This window comes from Sus scrofa, chromosome 1 (assembly GCF_054392235.1).
Source record: "Sus scrofa isolate SSC_HxYL_T2T_F1_AM1 chromosome 1, Sscrofa_HxYL_maternal_Yorkshire_Landrace_v2.0, whole genome shotgun sequence".
NCBI lineage: Eukaryota > Metazoa > Chordata > Mammalia > Artiodactyla > Suidae > Sus > Sus scrofa.
The window spans coordinates 41,219,854-41,237,779 of NC_139383.1; the positions used below are offsets into that span (position 1 = coordinate 41,219,854).

General features: G+C 35.8%; 1 protein-coding gene across 12 annotated transcripts in view; it reads left to right on the top strand.

Annotated features, from left to right (window-relative positions):
- The window catches only part of TBC1D32 (TBC1 domain family member 32), a 207,789-nt gene that overhangs the window by 143,156 nt on the left and 46,707 nt on the right, over nt 1-17,926 (top strand). For all 12 annotated transcript variants that reach the window (XR_014839916.1, XR_014839921.1, XR_014839920.1 and 9 more), the window contains one exon: nt 6,390-6,473. Coding sequence is in view for 7 of the 12 variants with exons in the window: in XM_085016280.1 (XP_084872406.1) it covers nt 6,390-6,473 (84 nt within the window). In the remaining 5 variants the exon portion in view is untranslated. The remainder of the gene's footprint in view (nt 1-6,389; nt 6,474-17,926) is intronic.

The following is a 17,926-nucleotide window of genomic DNA, read 5'->3' on the forward strand; positions in this document are numbered from 1 at the left end:
CATGTATATATACATTCTTTTTCTCACATTATCATGCTCCATCACAAGTGACTAGATATAGTTCCCAATGCTACCCAGCAGTATGTCATTGCTTATCCATTCCAAAGGCAATAGTTTGCATCTATTAACTCCAAATTCCTAGTCCATCCCACATCCTCCCCCTCGGCAACCACAAGACTGTTCTCCAAGTCCATGAGTTTCTTTCCTGTGGAAAGGTTCATTTATGCTGGACATTAGATTCTAGATATAAGTGATATCATACAGTATTTGTCTTTCTGACTTCACTTAGTATGGGAGTCTCTGGTTTCATCCATGTTGCTGCAAGTGGCATTATTTTGTTCTTTTTATGGCTGAGTAGTATTCCATTGCGTATATATACCACATCTTCTCAATTCATTCATCTGTTGTTGGACACTTAGGTTGTTTCCATGTCTTGGCTATTGTGAATTGTGCTGCAAAAAACATGTGGGTGCATGTATCTTTTTCAAGGAAAGATTTGTCTGGATGTGTGCCCAAGAGTGGGGTTCTTGGATCATATGGTAGTTCTATATTTAGTTTTCTGAGGTGCCTCTATACTGATTTACATAGTGGTTGTACCAATTTACATTCCCACCAACAGTGCAAGAAGGTTCCCTTTTCTCCACACCCTCTCAGTAAAGTAGCAGGATACAAGATTAATATTCAGAAGTCAGTCCATTCCTGTATACTACCTAAATAAAATATTAGAAAAGGAACAGAAAAATACAATACTTTTTAAAATTGCACGCAAAAAAATTAAATACCTGACCAAGGAGGTGAAAGACTTTATGCTGAAAACTATAAAACATTGATCAAGGAAATTAAAGAGGATTCAAAGAAATGGAAAGATATTCCATGCTCCTGGGTTGGAAAAATTAATATTGTAAAAATGACTATACTACCCAAAGCAATCTACAGATTCAGTGAATCCCTATCAAATTACCCATGATATTTTTCATAGAACTAGAACAAACAATCCAAAAACTTACATGGAACCTTAAAAGACCCAGAATTGCCAAAGCAATCCTGAGGAACAAAAACCAAGCAGGAGGCATAACTCTTCCTGACTTGGGGTAATATTACAAAAACACAGTCAAGATAGTGTGGTACTGGTACCAAAACAGACATACAGACCAATGGAACAGAATAGAGAACCCAGAAGTAAACCCAGACACCTATGGTCAATTAATCTTTGACAAAGGAAGCAAGAATATAAAATGGAAAAAAAAAAAAGACAGTCTTTTCAATAAGTGGTGCTGGGAAAACTGGACAACTGCATGCAAATCAGTGAAACTGGATCACACCCTCATTCCATGCAATAATAAAGTCAAAATGGTTTAAAGACTTAAATGTAAGATAAGATACCATTAAACTCCCAGAAGGAGAACATAGGCAAAACATTCTCTGACATCAGCTATACAAATGTTTTCTCAGGTCAGTCTCCCAAAGCAACAGAAATAAAAAGCAAAAATAAACCAATGGGACCTAATCAAACTGACAAGCTTTTTGCACAGCAAAGGAAATCTTAAAAAACACAAAAAGACACCCTGTGGATCGGGAGAAAATAGTTTCAAATGATGCACCTGACAAGGGCTTAATCTCTAAAATAAAAAAACAACTCATACAATTCAACAGCAAGAAAATCAACAACCCAACTGAAAAATGGGCCAAAGAACTAAATAGACATTTCTCCAAAGAAGATACACAGATGACCAAAGCACATGAAAAAACGCTCAACATCGTCAATCATTAGAGAAATGCAAATCAAAACTACAGTGAGGTACTACCTCATACCAGTCAGAACGGTTATCATAACAAGTTCACAAATAAAAAATGCTGGAGAGGGTGTGGAGAAAAGGGAACCTTCTTGCACTGTTGGTGGGAATGTAAATTGGTACAACCACTATGTAAATCAGTATAGAGGCACCTCAGAAAACTAAATATAGAACTACCATATGATCCAAGAACCCCACTCTTGGGCACACATCCAGACAAATCTTTCCTTGAAAAAGATACATGCACCCACATGTTTTTTGCAGCACAATTCACAATAGCCAAGACATGGAAACAACCTAAGTGTCCAACAACAGATGAATGAATTGAGAAGATGTGGTATATATACGCAATGGAATACTACTCAGCCATAAAAAGAACAAAATAATGCCACTTGCAGCAACATGGATGAAACCAGAGACTCCCATACTAAGTGAAGTCAGAAAGACAAATACTGTATGATATCACTTATATCTAGAATCTAATGTCCAGCATAAATGAACCTTTCCACAGGAAAGAAACTCATGGACTTGGAGAACAGTCTTGTGGTTGCCGAGGGGGAGGATGTGGGATGGACTAGGAATTTGGAGTTAATAGATGCAAACTATTGCCTTTGGAATGGATAAGCAATGACATACTGCTGGGTAGCATTGGGAACTATATCTAGTCACTTGTGATGGAGCATGATAATGTGAGAAAAAGAATGTATATATACATGTGTGACTGGGTCACCTTGCTGTACAGTAGAAATTGACAACAGGGTAATGTCAAAAATAAAAATCATAAAAAAATATACAAACAGCTTATATAGCAAAAAAACAAAAAACAAAACAGAACCCAACAATCAGGGAGTTCCTGCTCTGGATCAGCAGGTTAAGAACCCATCTAGTATCCAGGAGGATGTGGGTTCAATCCCTGGTCTCAACTCCGTGTATTAAGGATCCAGCATTGTCACAAGCTTGCAGCTTAAATCACAGATGCTGCTTGGATCTGGTGTTGCCATGTCTGTGGTGTAGGCCAGCAGGTGCAGCCCCGATTTGACCCCTAGCCTGGGAATTTCCAAATGCCACAAGTGTGGCCCTAAAGGAAAAAAAAATTAAAAAGTGGGTGGAAGATCTAAATAGTCATTTCTCCAAAGAAGACATACAGTTGGCCAATAGGCACATGAAAAGATGCTCAACATTGCTAATTAATAGAGAAACATAAATCAAAACTACAGTGAGCTATCACCTCACACTGGTCAAAATGGCCATCATCAAAATATCTATATATAAATACTGGAGATGTTGTGGAGAAAAAGGAACTCTTCTACAAGGGAAAATCAATACAAATGACAGTGACTTCTCCCCAGAAAAGGTGGAGGACAGAGGAAGTAGCATATTATTCAGGTGCCAAAGGCAAAGAACTGTCAACCTGAACTCTGTATTATTGAAAATAGTCTTTAGGAATAGTGAGGAAATCAAGAAAATGTCTCTGATGAAAAATTTGTTACCAGCAGATCTACCCTAAAGAAAGCGGTAAAGAAATTTCTCTACCTCTGTACTACACCTACAACTTCTTATCAGTCTATAATTATACAAACTTTTTTATAAGAAGAGTGAATACAGAGTACTTGAAAACATTGAGAAACATAGTTGGACTGTGCTTATAATTTGTATGAAAAGTGAATTTGGTTGCATGTAGTAAGATTGTAAAGTGCTTGAAACCCTTAAGAATTCTGACTTTGTGAAGGGTAGAGAGATGAGAATCATGGGAAGTTCTGAATGAGCAAGTGTTCAAGGAACACTGCATCGTGGTTGCATGCAGTATAAATTGATTAGGAAAAAATTCAAATCATAGTGGGATTTTTTTGTGCTTATGTGATCTGATGATGTTCCAGCGGTGATAAAAGAGGAGTGAGTCCTGGAGAAGTTTTACATCCTTACAAACATTGAGCTCTTTTGGAACCAGCCGCTCTTGGTGATGGCAGTGCCAGGAGAGAAAACAGTCCATACCCGAGTATCTCTAAACAATATGCCTTCACTTTTTCCTCAGCAGTAAAACCCATATTCTCTTTTATTATATAAATATTATAAACTTTGGTTTTGTAGTCTATTAATGTCAATGTCATAGTGTAACCTGAAGGATTAAATATAACTAAAACAAGATGGCTCCTAATTTAAAGTCCCTTATAGAAATTCTGGGTCTGTCATTTAAAATTAGAATCCACTTAAAACAGTATCTTACAGTTTACTTTCTAGATAGCAGAGTACTGGAGTTAATTACTCTTAAGAAAATTTTATGATGTGAATTAATTTCCCTGAGTCACAGATAATGGAATTTTTCAGTAAATTGACAATGACTGAGATACTGAGCATTGCTGAGATAAATAGCCACTCCAGTAATGATGTAGTTCAGCTACACTTATGTTTGGTTAGTTAAAGAGATAGTTCCAATAAATTGTGGCCTTGGGTTCAACTCCCACATATGGATCAGTTTTTAACATTCCATGACTATGATATATCTCTCAAAATATTTAAAAATGCCCAGTGCTGTTCATGTGGGTTCCTGGACAAAGCGAATATATTGAAGTCAACAGAAATCCAGAACCTTCTCTGGCTATTTCAGTGATGTCATTTTTACATAGGACATGTAGAATTACTTTATAAGCTTTCAATATATTAATCTAAAAGCCTAGTTTCCTATTTCAAGATTAGTACTTGCTGGAAAGTAGTTTACTTTGCAAAATTTGTAATTGGTCTTGTTATTCTTAAGTTTCAAATCAAATTGTTTTAGCTCCTTTCAGAGATGTGCATTTTCTCTTCACTGACCTGTGTTTAGCTGTCTTTCTGGTAGCTAAGCCTGATTTCAGGCATAGGATTCAGATAATTATTTAGCAATGTGCTGTGACTTTTCACATTAACTCAGCTGCTTTGTTTAAATGCGTAGCATGTAGCAAACATATGGTTGTGCTAAAATGAGCACAATTATAATTGAGTTGAAATGTCCATCTAAAAGTTTTATATAATCTTTGTTACTAATGTATATCTCATGTCTTTCTTGATGATATCTAAAATTCATCAAGACATTCTGAAAAAACTGTAATCTTGAGACAATATTAGGCGACATAAACATTTAGAAGCTGAAAGTTCTCACCTTAGGGCTATTATTTACATACAGATTCATGAAAGAAAAACATTTGAAAAATTTCTCTGAGTGGGAGAATTTATGCCTATACATGTGAAGATAGAACCAATCTAAACAACTGTAAGTTTGAGTGTATATATTCAGTATTGAAAGGGCACAATATTAGTGTCCTTTCTGATCCTTAATTAATTGCATTTTCATACTTCAAAACATTAATTTCAACCTTGAAATCAGAATATGAATAGGGTTCAAGGAATAAAAACATTATTTTTATCTTTATTAAAATGTCATGAGATGTTTTATGTTGTTTGAAAGCATGTTATTCCTGTTTGACTTCACATTTTTCACATATTCAACACTAATTTTCCTTCATGAATAGTATACTTAAAATACACTTGGATATGCAAAAGGGTACATTCAGTCAACAGAGGTCATGATCAATATCCTGAATATAACTCGGGCACAGTTTTAAAAGCTTACTTGCTGTATGTATAAGCATATCAGTTACTCTACTGATACTTCTTAGAATAATTTTAGATTGCATATTAATTATCCAAATAGTTATATTCATTTTGGAAGTAATGTATGCAAATGTGGTAGCATTATCTCTGTATTGTTACATTGAGAGACATCTTTTCAGTTTTTCTTTAATAAACTTTCAGAGCAGTTTTAGATTCACAGCAAAATTGAGCAGAAAGTATAGAAAGTTCCCGAATACATTTTACCCTGCCATATGTGTAACCTCCCCCACTATCAATATTTCACACTAGAGTGGTAGACTTGTTACAGCTGATGCACTTACATTGACATATCACTATCATCAAGAGTCTTTAGTTTACATTAGAGTTAACTCTTGATGTTTCACATTCTGTGAATTGTGACAAATGTGATAACGTCAGGTATCCTCTATTGTACTACCTTACAAAACAGTTTCACTGCCCTAAAAATCCTGTACTCTGCCTATTCATCCCTCCCTCTCCCCAATCCCTGATAAGCTTACTTTTGATCTGGTTGCCTTGAACTGATTCCATCTGTTGCAAAGTATATAAAACACACAATATGTCCTGCTCTTAAAAGGGATGAGAGGTATGCATTGACTCTGGTCTTGGTGTTCTCATGATTTTTTTTCCTGAATGTGTGAATAATAAGATATAGTCTAATTAGTGATTTTTTTTTTCTGTATTGAAATCATTTAACAAATTCCGAAGTAATCCTTGGAGGATCTAAAGATAACAGATGATTCTTATCCAGTTTTGCATTGAATAGTTTCTATGTGAAGCTATTAAAATGTAATTTACATTGGAAACATTGTTATGAATATTAAAATGATACATGTTTTCAGTTGGCCCCTGTCAAGATTGTAACTGTGAAGGAGTTCTGATGACTTTTATTACTAGTGTGTGATTTAGAGATGCAGTATCACATATTATGCTTGACCTTTAATATCCTAATTATTCTCTTATTTATTACAGCTTTAGGAGAATTACTTGAAAAACTTGTTCTTCATCTCTCCGAAAGCCCGTCTGAATGCTACTTCCCCCCAGTGGAATATACAGGTACATATTAAACAGTTTGAATTTTGGAAAATGCTCAATGTGCAAATAAATAATGTTTCCTAGAGACACGTAAGTTGATTACAAACGTGTAAGTAGATTCAAGGTTTTTCATCCTGAAAACCTCTCCCTTTGTCTCATATACATTCCAAAAATCTTTCAGTCTCTTCTGTGCAAGTGTCTGGGCTTCCTTGAACTTTGTAACTTTTTAGACTTTTCTTTTTCTGTTTATCCATTCAGATTTTTTTTTATGGTGGTATCTTCTAATGTCTTTCATTTTTCTGCTTTCATCTACTATCCCCTAGTGATCTCATTTACTTGTATTATTTTACTGATTATTACCTGTTATTTTTACATATTGTTGATTTCTAAATTTACCTCTTCTACTCAAAGATCTTTAAGCTTCTTCCTCACATTTCTAAATTCTCAATAGGTAAACATTACCTGGATGTGCTTCAGAACCCTTAATGTCTAATAGGGACCTCATTTTATACCTCACTGAGATGCATCCTCTTACATTGTCTGTTTTGGTGTGCAGTGCAGTCATCTGTCCATCGAAGCCAAGTTACCTCCAATTACCACGCCATAGTAATTCTCTATTCTCAATATATCTCAAATTTATCTGTTTATATTTATCTCTACTCTTTATGTTAATTTAGGCCACCATTACTTTTTTGCTTAAGTTATTATGACATTTTCTTTATCTGATGTCTCTAATTGGAGTCTCATTTCTTTATGCTGCTCTCAGAATGACCTATGAAGTATAAGCCTGACCACCCCCCATTCCTCTTTGTCTTTGAAGCTTACCATTGACCACTGCATGAAGTTTAAGCTTTTTGTGTTACCCAAAGCCTTATGTTATTTTTCTCCTTCTTCTCTAGCATCATCCCTTTCTCTTCATACCTTATCTTTGTTTTTCAGGAACACTAAACTATTGGCATTGCCAACCTCCCCTTCTCCTCCAAATAGAGGTTCATTTATTCAACAAATAGATATTTTCTTTTAATTGTATAATAGAACTTTTCTAAGCACTTGGACATAGCAGTGAATAAAAGAAGAAAGTCTTACCTTTATAGTTTACCTTCTGATGAGAAGACGTAAATAAGTAAAAGATTTAGTATGTCAGGTGCTATGGTGTAAGTAGAGTAAACAGCAGGGAAGATGTCTAAAAACTGCTAGTTGGGGGGAGAAGTTTCCAATACTAAATAGTGTTCAGATCAGCAAAATTTGGAGAAAGATATATGGATATTTTCAGAGAGAGAGAATTCCAGCAAGTGATTAGGAAGGAAACTAGTATCACTGAATAGGAGCAAGGGGACAGAATTTTTGGTGTTGAAGTTAGAGAAGAGAGGATGGTAGTTTTTTTTTTTTAATTGGGGCATAGTTGATTTACAACTGCATGTTATTTTCATGTGTACGGGACAGTGATTCAGTTGTAGATTTTCATATGCATTTCCCTTGTACATTATTTCAGATTCGTTTCCCTTATAGGCTACAAAATAGAGTGGCCTGTGCTTTGTTGGTTTTCTGTTTTGTACGTAATGGTATGTATATGTTAATCACAAACTCCTAATTTATCCCTTTCACTCCTTTCCCCTTTGGTAACCATAAGTTTGTTTTCTATGTCTGTGAGTCTCTTTCGTAAGTAAGTTCATTTGTATCTTTTTTTTTTTTAAAGGTTCCACATGTAAGCCATATCATACGATATTTGTCTTTGGCCTACTTCACTTAGTATCATCAACTCTAGATTCATCTCTGTTGCTGCAAATGGCATTATTTCATTTTTTTAATGGCTGAGTAATATTCCATTGTACATAGGTACAGCATCTTCTTTATCCATTTATCTGCCGATGGACATTGAGGTTTCTTCCATGTCTTGGCTATTGTAAATAGTGCTGCAGTGAACATTGGGGTGTGTGTATCTTTTAGAATAACAGTTTTTTCTGGATATAGGCCCAGGAATGGGAATGCAGGATCATATGAGTAATGGAAATAAAAACAAAAATAAACAAATAGAACCCAATTAAACTTAAAAGCATTTGTGCAGCAAAGAAAACCATAAACAAAATGAAAAGAAAACTGGCAGAATAGAAATAATTTCCAATGATTCAACTGACAGGGGATTAATCTTCAAAACATGCAAACAGCTTATGTATAGTTCAATATCAAAAAAATAAACAGTGAGTTTCTGTCGTGGTACAGCAGAAATGAACCCGTCTAGGAACCATGAGGTTGAGGGTTCGATCCTTGACCTTGCTCATTGGGCAAAGGATCCGGTGTTGCCGTGAGCTGTGGTGTAGGTCGCAGACGTGGCTCAGATCTGGCATTGCTGTGGCACAGGCTGGCAACTACAGCTCCAATTAGACCCCTACCTTGGGAACCTCCATATGCCACAGGTGCAGCCCTAAAAAGACAAAAAAACCTATACACAATCAAAAAACAGGCAGAAGACTTAGTAGACATTTCTCCAAAGAAGACATACAGATGGCCAACAGGTACATAAAAAGATGTTCAACATTACTAATTATTAGAGAAATGCAAATCAAATATACAATGAGGTATCACTTCACTCCAGTTACAACGGCGACCATCAAAGAGTCTACAGATTACAAATATGGGAAAGGGTGTGGAGAAAAAGGAACCCTCCTCACTGTTGTTGGGAATGTAAATTGGTAGAGCTGCTAGGGAGAATAATATGGAGGTTCCTTTAAAACTAAATGTAAGACTAACATAGATATAGGGTTTTGAAAGTCATCACAGGGTCTTGAACACAGGAGTGGCATGCTCTGACTTATTTTTAAAAGATCACTATGGATGTATCAGGAAATGACTGAATGGGAACAAAGGACCTAAAGCAGGGAGACAAGTTAGGAGGCTGTTGAAAAGGTCCAGGTGAAAAATGGCAAGGGCTTGGATGAGGACGTCAGTCGAGTTTGTTATAAGTTACTTGGATTCTAGGTTTATTTTGAAAATGGGACCAACAGAATTGGGTAACAGATTAAATAATGGGGTGAGAAAAACCATCAAAGACCCAAGTTACTGATCTGACCCACTGGAAGGATGGGATTATCAAATACAGAGAGAAGAATGGAAGAAGAATAGATTTCACAGAGGGGATTAGGAGTTTGCTTTTATTTATTTTATTTATTTTTATTTTATTTTTGTCTTTTTAGGGCTGCATCTGCAGCATATGGAGTTTCCCAGGCCTAGGGTTGAATCAGAGCTGTAGCCGCTGGCCTACACCACAGCCACAGTAAACGTGGGATACAAGCCGCATCTGCAACCTATACCACAGCTCATGGCAATGCTGGACCCTTAACCCACTGAGCAAGGGCAGAGACCAAAGCTGCATCCTCATGGATACTAGCAGATTCATTTCTGCTGAGCCACAATGGGGACTCCCAGGAGCTTGCTTTTATGTGATATTTTGAAAACTTGTTACACACATTTAGTAGGCATCTCTAAACACAGAATTTAGGGGAAAGTTGTGCACCGAAAATACAAATTACTAAATCATCAGCTTAGTGTATAAAGCCAATACACATCTCTTTGTCATGTTTCTCTCATATTCTGACTTACTGTCTAATTCTTCATGTGGCAACAGTCTCATATAGGGTAGTTTGCCATATCCTCTGTACCTAGAATAACAGTGTCAATAAGTGTTTGACAAATAAAGGAGAAAATGCTTAAAAGAATGAAGGAGAAGAGCTTTATAAACCATCAATCAGTTTGGTTTACCCTATTGTTTATTGAAGTTAAAACATTTAAGATTTCTGAGCAGAAGTTTGTACTTGAGGATGATTTAATAACTGTAGAGGATGAAGTAGAGTGAAAAACTGAAATCTCCCAAGGGTGAATATCCAGTACTTGGGTATCAGTAAATAAAGACACAGTGAAGAAAGCAGAGAGGGTAGCGTGATAATAGATCATCAGGGATTATTGCCTCTCTTCCTCATAAAAATAACATGACCTTTCTGTTGGCAAGAAACCATCCTTCAAATATGTGTTTTTTATTCAAGTTAAATACAATGTGTAAAATCTCCATAAAGAGAAAAAATTTAAATACATGCTTTCATTCTGGCTCAGCCTGTGTTTTTTGGGGGTATTTTTATTTGTTTGTTTGTTTTAAGCCCTATTACCTACCACGTCACAAACATATCCTGTGCGTTCATATAATTGAATCTTTGCTTCTGCTGTTCCTTCTGGATAAACTTTTTACTCCCATTAACACCTATATGATAGGGTTCAACTCCATTGTAAACTATAAAGTTGCAGCTAGAATGTCACCTTCCCTCTTAACTCCCAGTCAAAAGTCCCTCCTTTATGCTCCTGTTGCATTCACATCAAACTATCATTTTGATGTTTATTATACTGTATATGGCTAATTTAAATTATTCCATTAGCTCTCAGATACCTTTGTTTCTTTAACATTTGATATATTTTTATTGAATTAAATATACACATCATCATATAGTATCTATGTATTCACACAATGCATTCATATAGCAATTCTAAATCTATTGAGGTTTACAAATATACATATAAACATATACCTAATTAAATCATAGTGATATGGGTTTGGGAAAGGGCTATCAGTGATCATAAGAAATTGAAAGCAAGAATTAAAGTAGAATTGAACAAATTAAAGTAGGCAAAGGGGATTGATACCTTTTGAGCACTGCTTGTGATTTAAATAGTGTGCTCAGATACTTATGCATTATATCATTCAAAACTACTGACCCTTGAACAACAGATTTGAACTGCACAAGTCCACCTATATGCAGTTTTGTTTTTTCAATGAATAATACTACAATACTACCAATAGATGGTTTGTTGACTCTATGGATATAGAACTGAGGATATGGAGGACCAACTGCAAAGTTAATACTTGGATTTTGACTGTATAGGGTTGATGCCCCAACCTCTGTGGTGTTCAAGGTTCAGCTGTACTGAAGAAAAACATTTGTGAAGAAAGTTACAGTTTTTTGAACAAACTTGGAAAAGGATGTGGAAAACATAACAGAAATGATTGATGATAAGATCTATTAGTAAGAGGAAATAAGTAAGAAGTGGTAGTCATGGAGATTTGAATGGCCAGAATGGGTATCTCTTTGTCTTCAATATAATAATCTTCGAATTCTACACTCTCTTTTGCACATTGTTCTTTTAGGTCATATTTCCTGTAGATAATCTAAAATTGTCATTATGTTGTATATATTATCTAAATATTCACAAGGCTGATTGCTCAATATGCATGCATTTACTGCTCTCTTTCTAAATTATGCTGAAAGAGATCTCAGCTATTGGCTTTGTTGAATGTATTATCTAGGCAGATAAAACTTGACTGTGAATTTAAATTTTTTAAAGTCTCCAGCTGAACAACTATCCACTGGCATTTTTTAGAGTACAGCTAAAAATAAAGTGACTACCTGTTGATTGTGTAATATTTATTATAATGTGGCAAGTTTGTTGCTAGGATTGTTTTCTTCCCATGGCTCTAGATAGCTTCATCCTTTATCATTTATTTTTTGGCTGATGGAACAATAATTTTCTTTTATAAAATTTCACTATTTAAATAAACAAAAACTGTTTTCATATAAAAGATGTTGCAAAGCAGACGCTGAATAGATATATTCAACGTTTTTTCATGTTTCTTGAAATGAGAAACTAATTGACTTTTTAAAAATGACAGCTTGCTAAACCCTAAGGTGGTTGAAATTAGAATAACACAATCATCCATCTGTTGTTAGCTCCCTTAGGATCTCAATCCATTATAAAATTTGCAAATCTGGAAAAAAATCAAATTAGTTTGGCTGTTTATCCCCTTAAAGAAAGAGGAGAGAACAAAGTTCTGCACATAGGCAGTCTGTAACTCCATACAGCTATCTTTCTAAGTCTTAACAGATGATAACATTTGTCAGCTCATTTCCCTGAACCTAGTTGGGGATTTTCTCCTTGTGTAATTGTTTCTTTAAAACCGTAAATTAAGTACTCCTTTCAGGGTGGTAAATATTTTAATTTTATCCCTGTTTTCTTTTATGTTATTAATCATGAGGTTGGAAAAAATATCAGAAAGCTTTGCCCTGTTTCACCTTTTGACTATTAAAATATTTTTAAATTTAATATATACAGTTAAATATCCATTATACTTTCTTTGGGTATTCAGCAAGCATACTCTTTTCTGACTTACATTTATGAAGCACGTTTGTGACTCTGCTTGATAATTGCAAGGAGGCATGTAATGTAAGTGACCCTGTCCTTAAGGAGGGAATATAGAGCATCTATCTAAAATGATGGGTTAAACAATTTGTGGCATATGGTAAAATAGAAAATAAATGGAAAACTGACACCTGGCTACTTTGTTTCAGGCAGTGTGCTTAGAGCCTTTGAGTATACTGTTTGAAAGGAGTTTTTGTCAGATGAGGGATTTTATTGTACCTAGCACAGAAGTTGAGTGGAAAGAATGATCAGTGTTGACTAATGCCATTATGAAGATTAGAGGATGAAGCAATGACAGCAGGAGTAGCCCCAGTGCTGCCTTCTGGGCCATTGCAGCTGAAAGTAATAGAAGAAGGGAAGCATCTTGCAGGCAAGGGCAATTGTATAGTAAACACATGAAAAAGAGTAATGCTTTTTTCCAAATGATGCCAACTATACCAATTAGGGGGCTGAGACTCTTAGAATAGCTTATAGATCATAAGGAATTAAATTTTATGGCAGTAAAAATTGAATAAAATGGGTAGATAACCACATGTTAAAAAAGTAGCAGCAGGGAGTTCCCATTGTGGCTCAGTGGTAATGAACCTGACTAGTATCCATGAGGATGTGGCTTCAATCCCTGGCCTTGCTCGGTGGGTTGAAGATCCAGCGTTGCCAAGAGCTTCATTGTAGGTTGCAGACACAGCTCAGATCTGGCATTTCTATGTCTGTGGCGTAGGCTGGCAGCTGCAGTTCTGATTCCACCCCTGGCCTGGGAACGTCCATATGCCCTAGGTATGGCCCTAAAAAGAAAAAAAAAGAAAGAAAGAAACAGAACCTTCAAGCTTGCTTTGGGAAGAAGGGGATAGGAGGATATAGACTGGTATTTGGATGATTAGAGTTCACTGACCTTACTATAGCTACAGGGCCTCAGGAGAGTAAACAGCCAGGCTCTAACTGCTTCTCCAATACTGGATTTGTCCTCCAGTGGAGATGTGCTTTACTCTTGCAAAAATTAATTTTTTTTCACACTATTAGCCAAGTGTCAGGCAAAATAGATTTTAATTTCTTCTACCACTGCTCTATGTGCTAGCTTTCTAAATTAAAAATAGAACAGAATGTATTACCACAGTGAGTGATTTCCGTCAATATTAAGTATATTTTTTCCAACTCATTTTGTTTGTTTAATTAAAGTGATTGATTATATCGAATAGTATTGGTGCTGATATTAAATTAGGCATTGATAAGGAAGTAGGATCAGTCTGATGCTATAGGTGTCATTGTTTGACTTTTGTTTAATAACTTATTCAGTAACTTTCACAGTCACTCTGGGGAATGGGAGTTTTATCACCCATTTGTTTCTTGATTTCAGTATACAGAAAATATTTTTTTTAGTTCATATCTATTTCCTTCTCCACCTTGCTTCTAGTTAGATACGTAAAGGATAGCTTTTGTTGTTGCTCATTGGATATTTGTTCATTTACTTCTTACTACTTATTATGTTCATTCATCTACTCATTTCATTCACTCAGTGTTTTTTAAGACTGCTATCTCACATACTGTTGTCTATCTCACATACTGTTGTCCACATTTCAGTAAGTCACTGGTTACCAATGATGCATCAGAGTTCCCTGAAAACATCCATTTTTATCATTGAATTTTACTTAATAATTTTGCTCAGTCAATTTTATTCCTGAAGATTTTTTTCCTTTTTACAGCTGCATGTAGAAGTTCCTGGAGCTTGGGGTTGAATTGGTGCTGCAGCTGCTGGCCTGCACCACAGATCCAGATGTGAGATCTGAGCCACATCTGGGACATAGGCCACAGCTTGTGGCAATGCCAGATCCTTAACCCACTGAGCAAGATCAGGGATCAAACCTCTTTCCTAATGAATAGTATGTTGGGTTCTTAACCTGAGACACTGCAGGAACTCCTGTTTCTGCAGATTTTAATTCCTGCTTCATAAGTTATATTTAGTCCAGGTTAGATATAACAAAGATTATTTCACTAAACTCTTATAGTTCAAATACAAATTTAATATCTACTTTTAAATCATTTTCTGACTTCTTATTTCAAGAAACTTCATTTTTTACTTTTTTTCCAATAGAATTTTATTCACTCTAAAGTCACCTTCATCTGTATCATACAGATGGTTTTTTTTTTAAGTGGGTATTTATTGTGGTATACTTAGTACGTCATATATTCTCATTTAAAAACCTTTTTGGAGATTAAACTGGTACTTTAAAGTGAAATTTGTGTGACAGGGTATCATTGGCCAGTTGTAATTAACTATACCTGAAGTTCAGTTTTATTCCTTTGAGTAGACTTCAACTTTGGTGCACAAGAAGTAAACTGTGGAGGTCTTCAAAAAAAAAAAAAAATTATTGGACAGTCACCCTCAATAATCTCATCCAGTGGTCTGGAGTACAGTCTGTTTATTTTTACTTTTTAAAAGTTCCTCAGGGAGTTCCCGTCGTGGCGCAGTGGTTAACGAATCCGACTAGGAACCATGAGGCTGCGGGTTCGGTCCCTGCCCTTGCTCAGTGGGTTGACGATCCGGTGTTGCCGTGAGCTGTAGTGTAGGTTGCAGACGCGGCTTGGATCCCGCGTTGCTGTGGCTCTGGCATAGGCCGGTGGCTACAGCTCCGATTTGACCCCTAGCCTGGGAACTTCCATATGCTGCGGGAGCGGCCCAAGAAATAGCAAAAAGACAAAAATAAATAAATAAATAAAATAAAAGTTCCTCAGAGTATTTTGATATATAGCCATAATTGGGAACCATCATCTTTTGAAATGTACAGAGTTAAGTTTTTACTCTGAAGATACAGAATCATAAACTTTTAGAGGGAAACAGGCCTAGGAATTTTTTGTATAATAGAACACTTACCTGTCATGTCAGGCTGACAGCTTGCCCACTCCGGAAAGACTGTTCTTCCATGGAGAACTAAGAATCTGAACCTTATATAGCATTCAGTGTCACAGTCCCTTTGGGCAAATTATCTCTCCTTGATTCTTAACTTTATTCCATTCTTCACAATTTTGGAGGTTAGCATCTCCTGGTAGAAGGTACCCTGATCTATAGAATTCATGACATTGAAATGCTATTCTTAGCATCCTTAGTCCACTGCATACTACTCCTCTACTGTTAAGATATCTGTGTTAAATTTTCTAGAAGAGAAACATAAGTATTATTATAAGTATACAGATCTAAATAGTAGTGAGAAAATAAGATTTTTTATGCTTAGTCATCTAATTTTGCATCACTAATATTCTTAGTGTTATCTGATCTAACCTAAAATTGTTCTGGTAGTAGTTTACATAAATCACTCTTGTCCTTATATCACATTACGGTAGTTGATAGGTCTCTTCAGTGGCTGTAGGCATATATAAAGTCAAAATGTTTGTTCTATTGGAACTATTTAAATTTTGCAAAATCAGCCATTGTCACCAATACTACAGCACTAAAATTTTACAATTTTTAACTTAAGAAACTAAAATGTAATTAATCATAAAATATGGAATCACTGGGAACAGATTCAAGTACTGAAACAAAAAGAACTCCCTGGTCACTAGCCAAATGAATTTAACCTGATTGTAGGAGACATTGGTAAATTATTGAATTTAAATTATGGCTGAATAAAAAAATGCTGTTGATAAGACTTAGAACATGAAATTATGGTGAATGTATGAATGATGATTAGTAGTTTTAAATATTGGCCATTATTTTGTGAGAATAATTTGTGATGTATGTTTTTAGTACAAAGTGATGGAAACCCAAACCAAACTTTTTTTTTTTTTGTCCAAGCAGAAAAAGAGACAGAATAATTGGCTCATATTAATAGGATGAAGCTGTCCTTAGCAATCTTAGTCTCCTGTCCATGTCCCACATAGAGGTCCTCAATAGCCCTGTGATTAATGGTGAGGGTTTGTAGGGGAATACCATCATCACTCTAGTTTGAAAAATCTGGAGAAGACATTGAGTAGTCTCCCTTGCTCAGCCTGTTGCTAGGAGTGAGAGAAGTGCAGAACTGGTATCCTTCCTTAGGGACGGAAGATATATCTACTACCGCAATAAGAGGAATTCTAAGCTGTATAAATTATAGCTTAACTGAGGCAAAATTTTAACAAGTATTGCTAAGATTGTGTTCTGATCTAAATAAGTAAAACTCAAATGTAGCTTATCAAGAAGTTAACCTACACTTAGGTTTTTAAATTTTTATTTTTCTTTAAAAATTTACCACTCCTGGAGTTCCCATTGTGGCCCGGCGGTTAACAAATCTGACTAGCATCCATGAGGATGCAGGTTCCATCCCTGGCCTGGCCTAGTGGGTTAAGGATCCGGCATTGCTGTGAGCTCTGGTATAGGTCACAGACGTGGCTTGGATCCTGCATCACTGTGGCTGTGTCATAGGCCAGCAGCTACAGCTCTCATTCAACCCCTAGCCTGGAAACCTTCATATGCTGTGTGTGCAGCCCTAAAAAGCAAAACAAAAAAAAAAAATTACCACTCTATGCTGGGTAGGTGAGCTAGACTTTTTTGCCTGAGACTATGAGGGGTTCTTGCATCATGAAACAAGGCAGATTAGGAGATGTGGGTTACCATTTCTTTAAGAGTTCTGAAAGAGTAATTATTGCTGCTCCAGAGATCAGTTGTTGGTAACAGTGGTGTTTAATTTGTTCTTCCCTATCTCTGCAGATTCTCAAGTCTACCCATATTTTAAAGTTCAATTTAAATGCCACTTCTTTCTGAAATCTCCCTCTTATGAATTCACATGATTCTTTATCTGTAGAATTCTTGTTTCACTTTGTGTTTCAAAATATCTTTATCTGTGTTACCTATATACAAATTTTATCTCTGACACTGCATGGGAAATTCTTTTAGGGCATGATGTATTATTTATCTTTTGTCCCTCATAGATTCTAGCATGGTGCATCACACTTTATTTTATCAGAAGGGATTTATTAAAAGTAATGAATTAGTTCATGAGGTAAGTAGGTATATTATTAAAAATGTGACATGTACTGGTGTGTAATGGGAAAATAAATCTGCTTATATGAAACTAGCTTTTGGCCCTCTGTATCACTAAATAACTCTCTGATTTTGGTCAATTCCCCATTTGTGTATGTGTGTGCATGTGGGTACAAGTGCACAAATGTGTGCACATGCTGTGGTTTCTTCAGCCAGTAGCTGCTATCTAGTCATGCTTTTGTTTTGTTTTGTTTGTTTTTGCTTTTTAGGGATGCCCCTATGGCATATG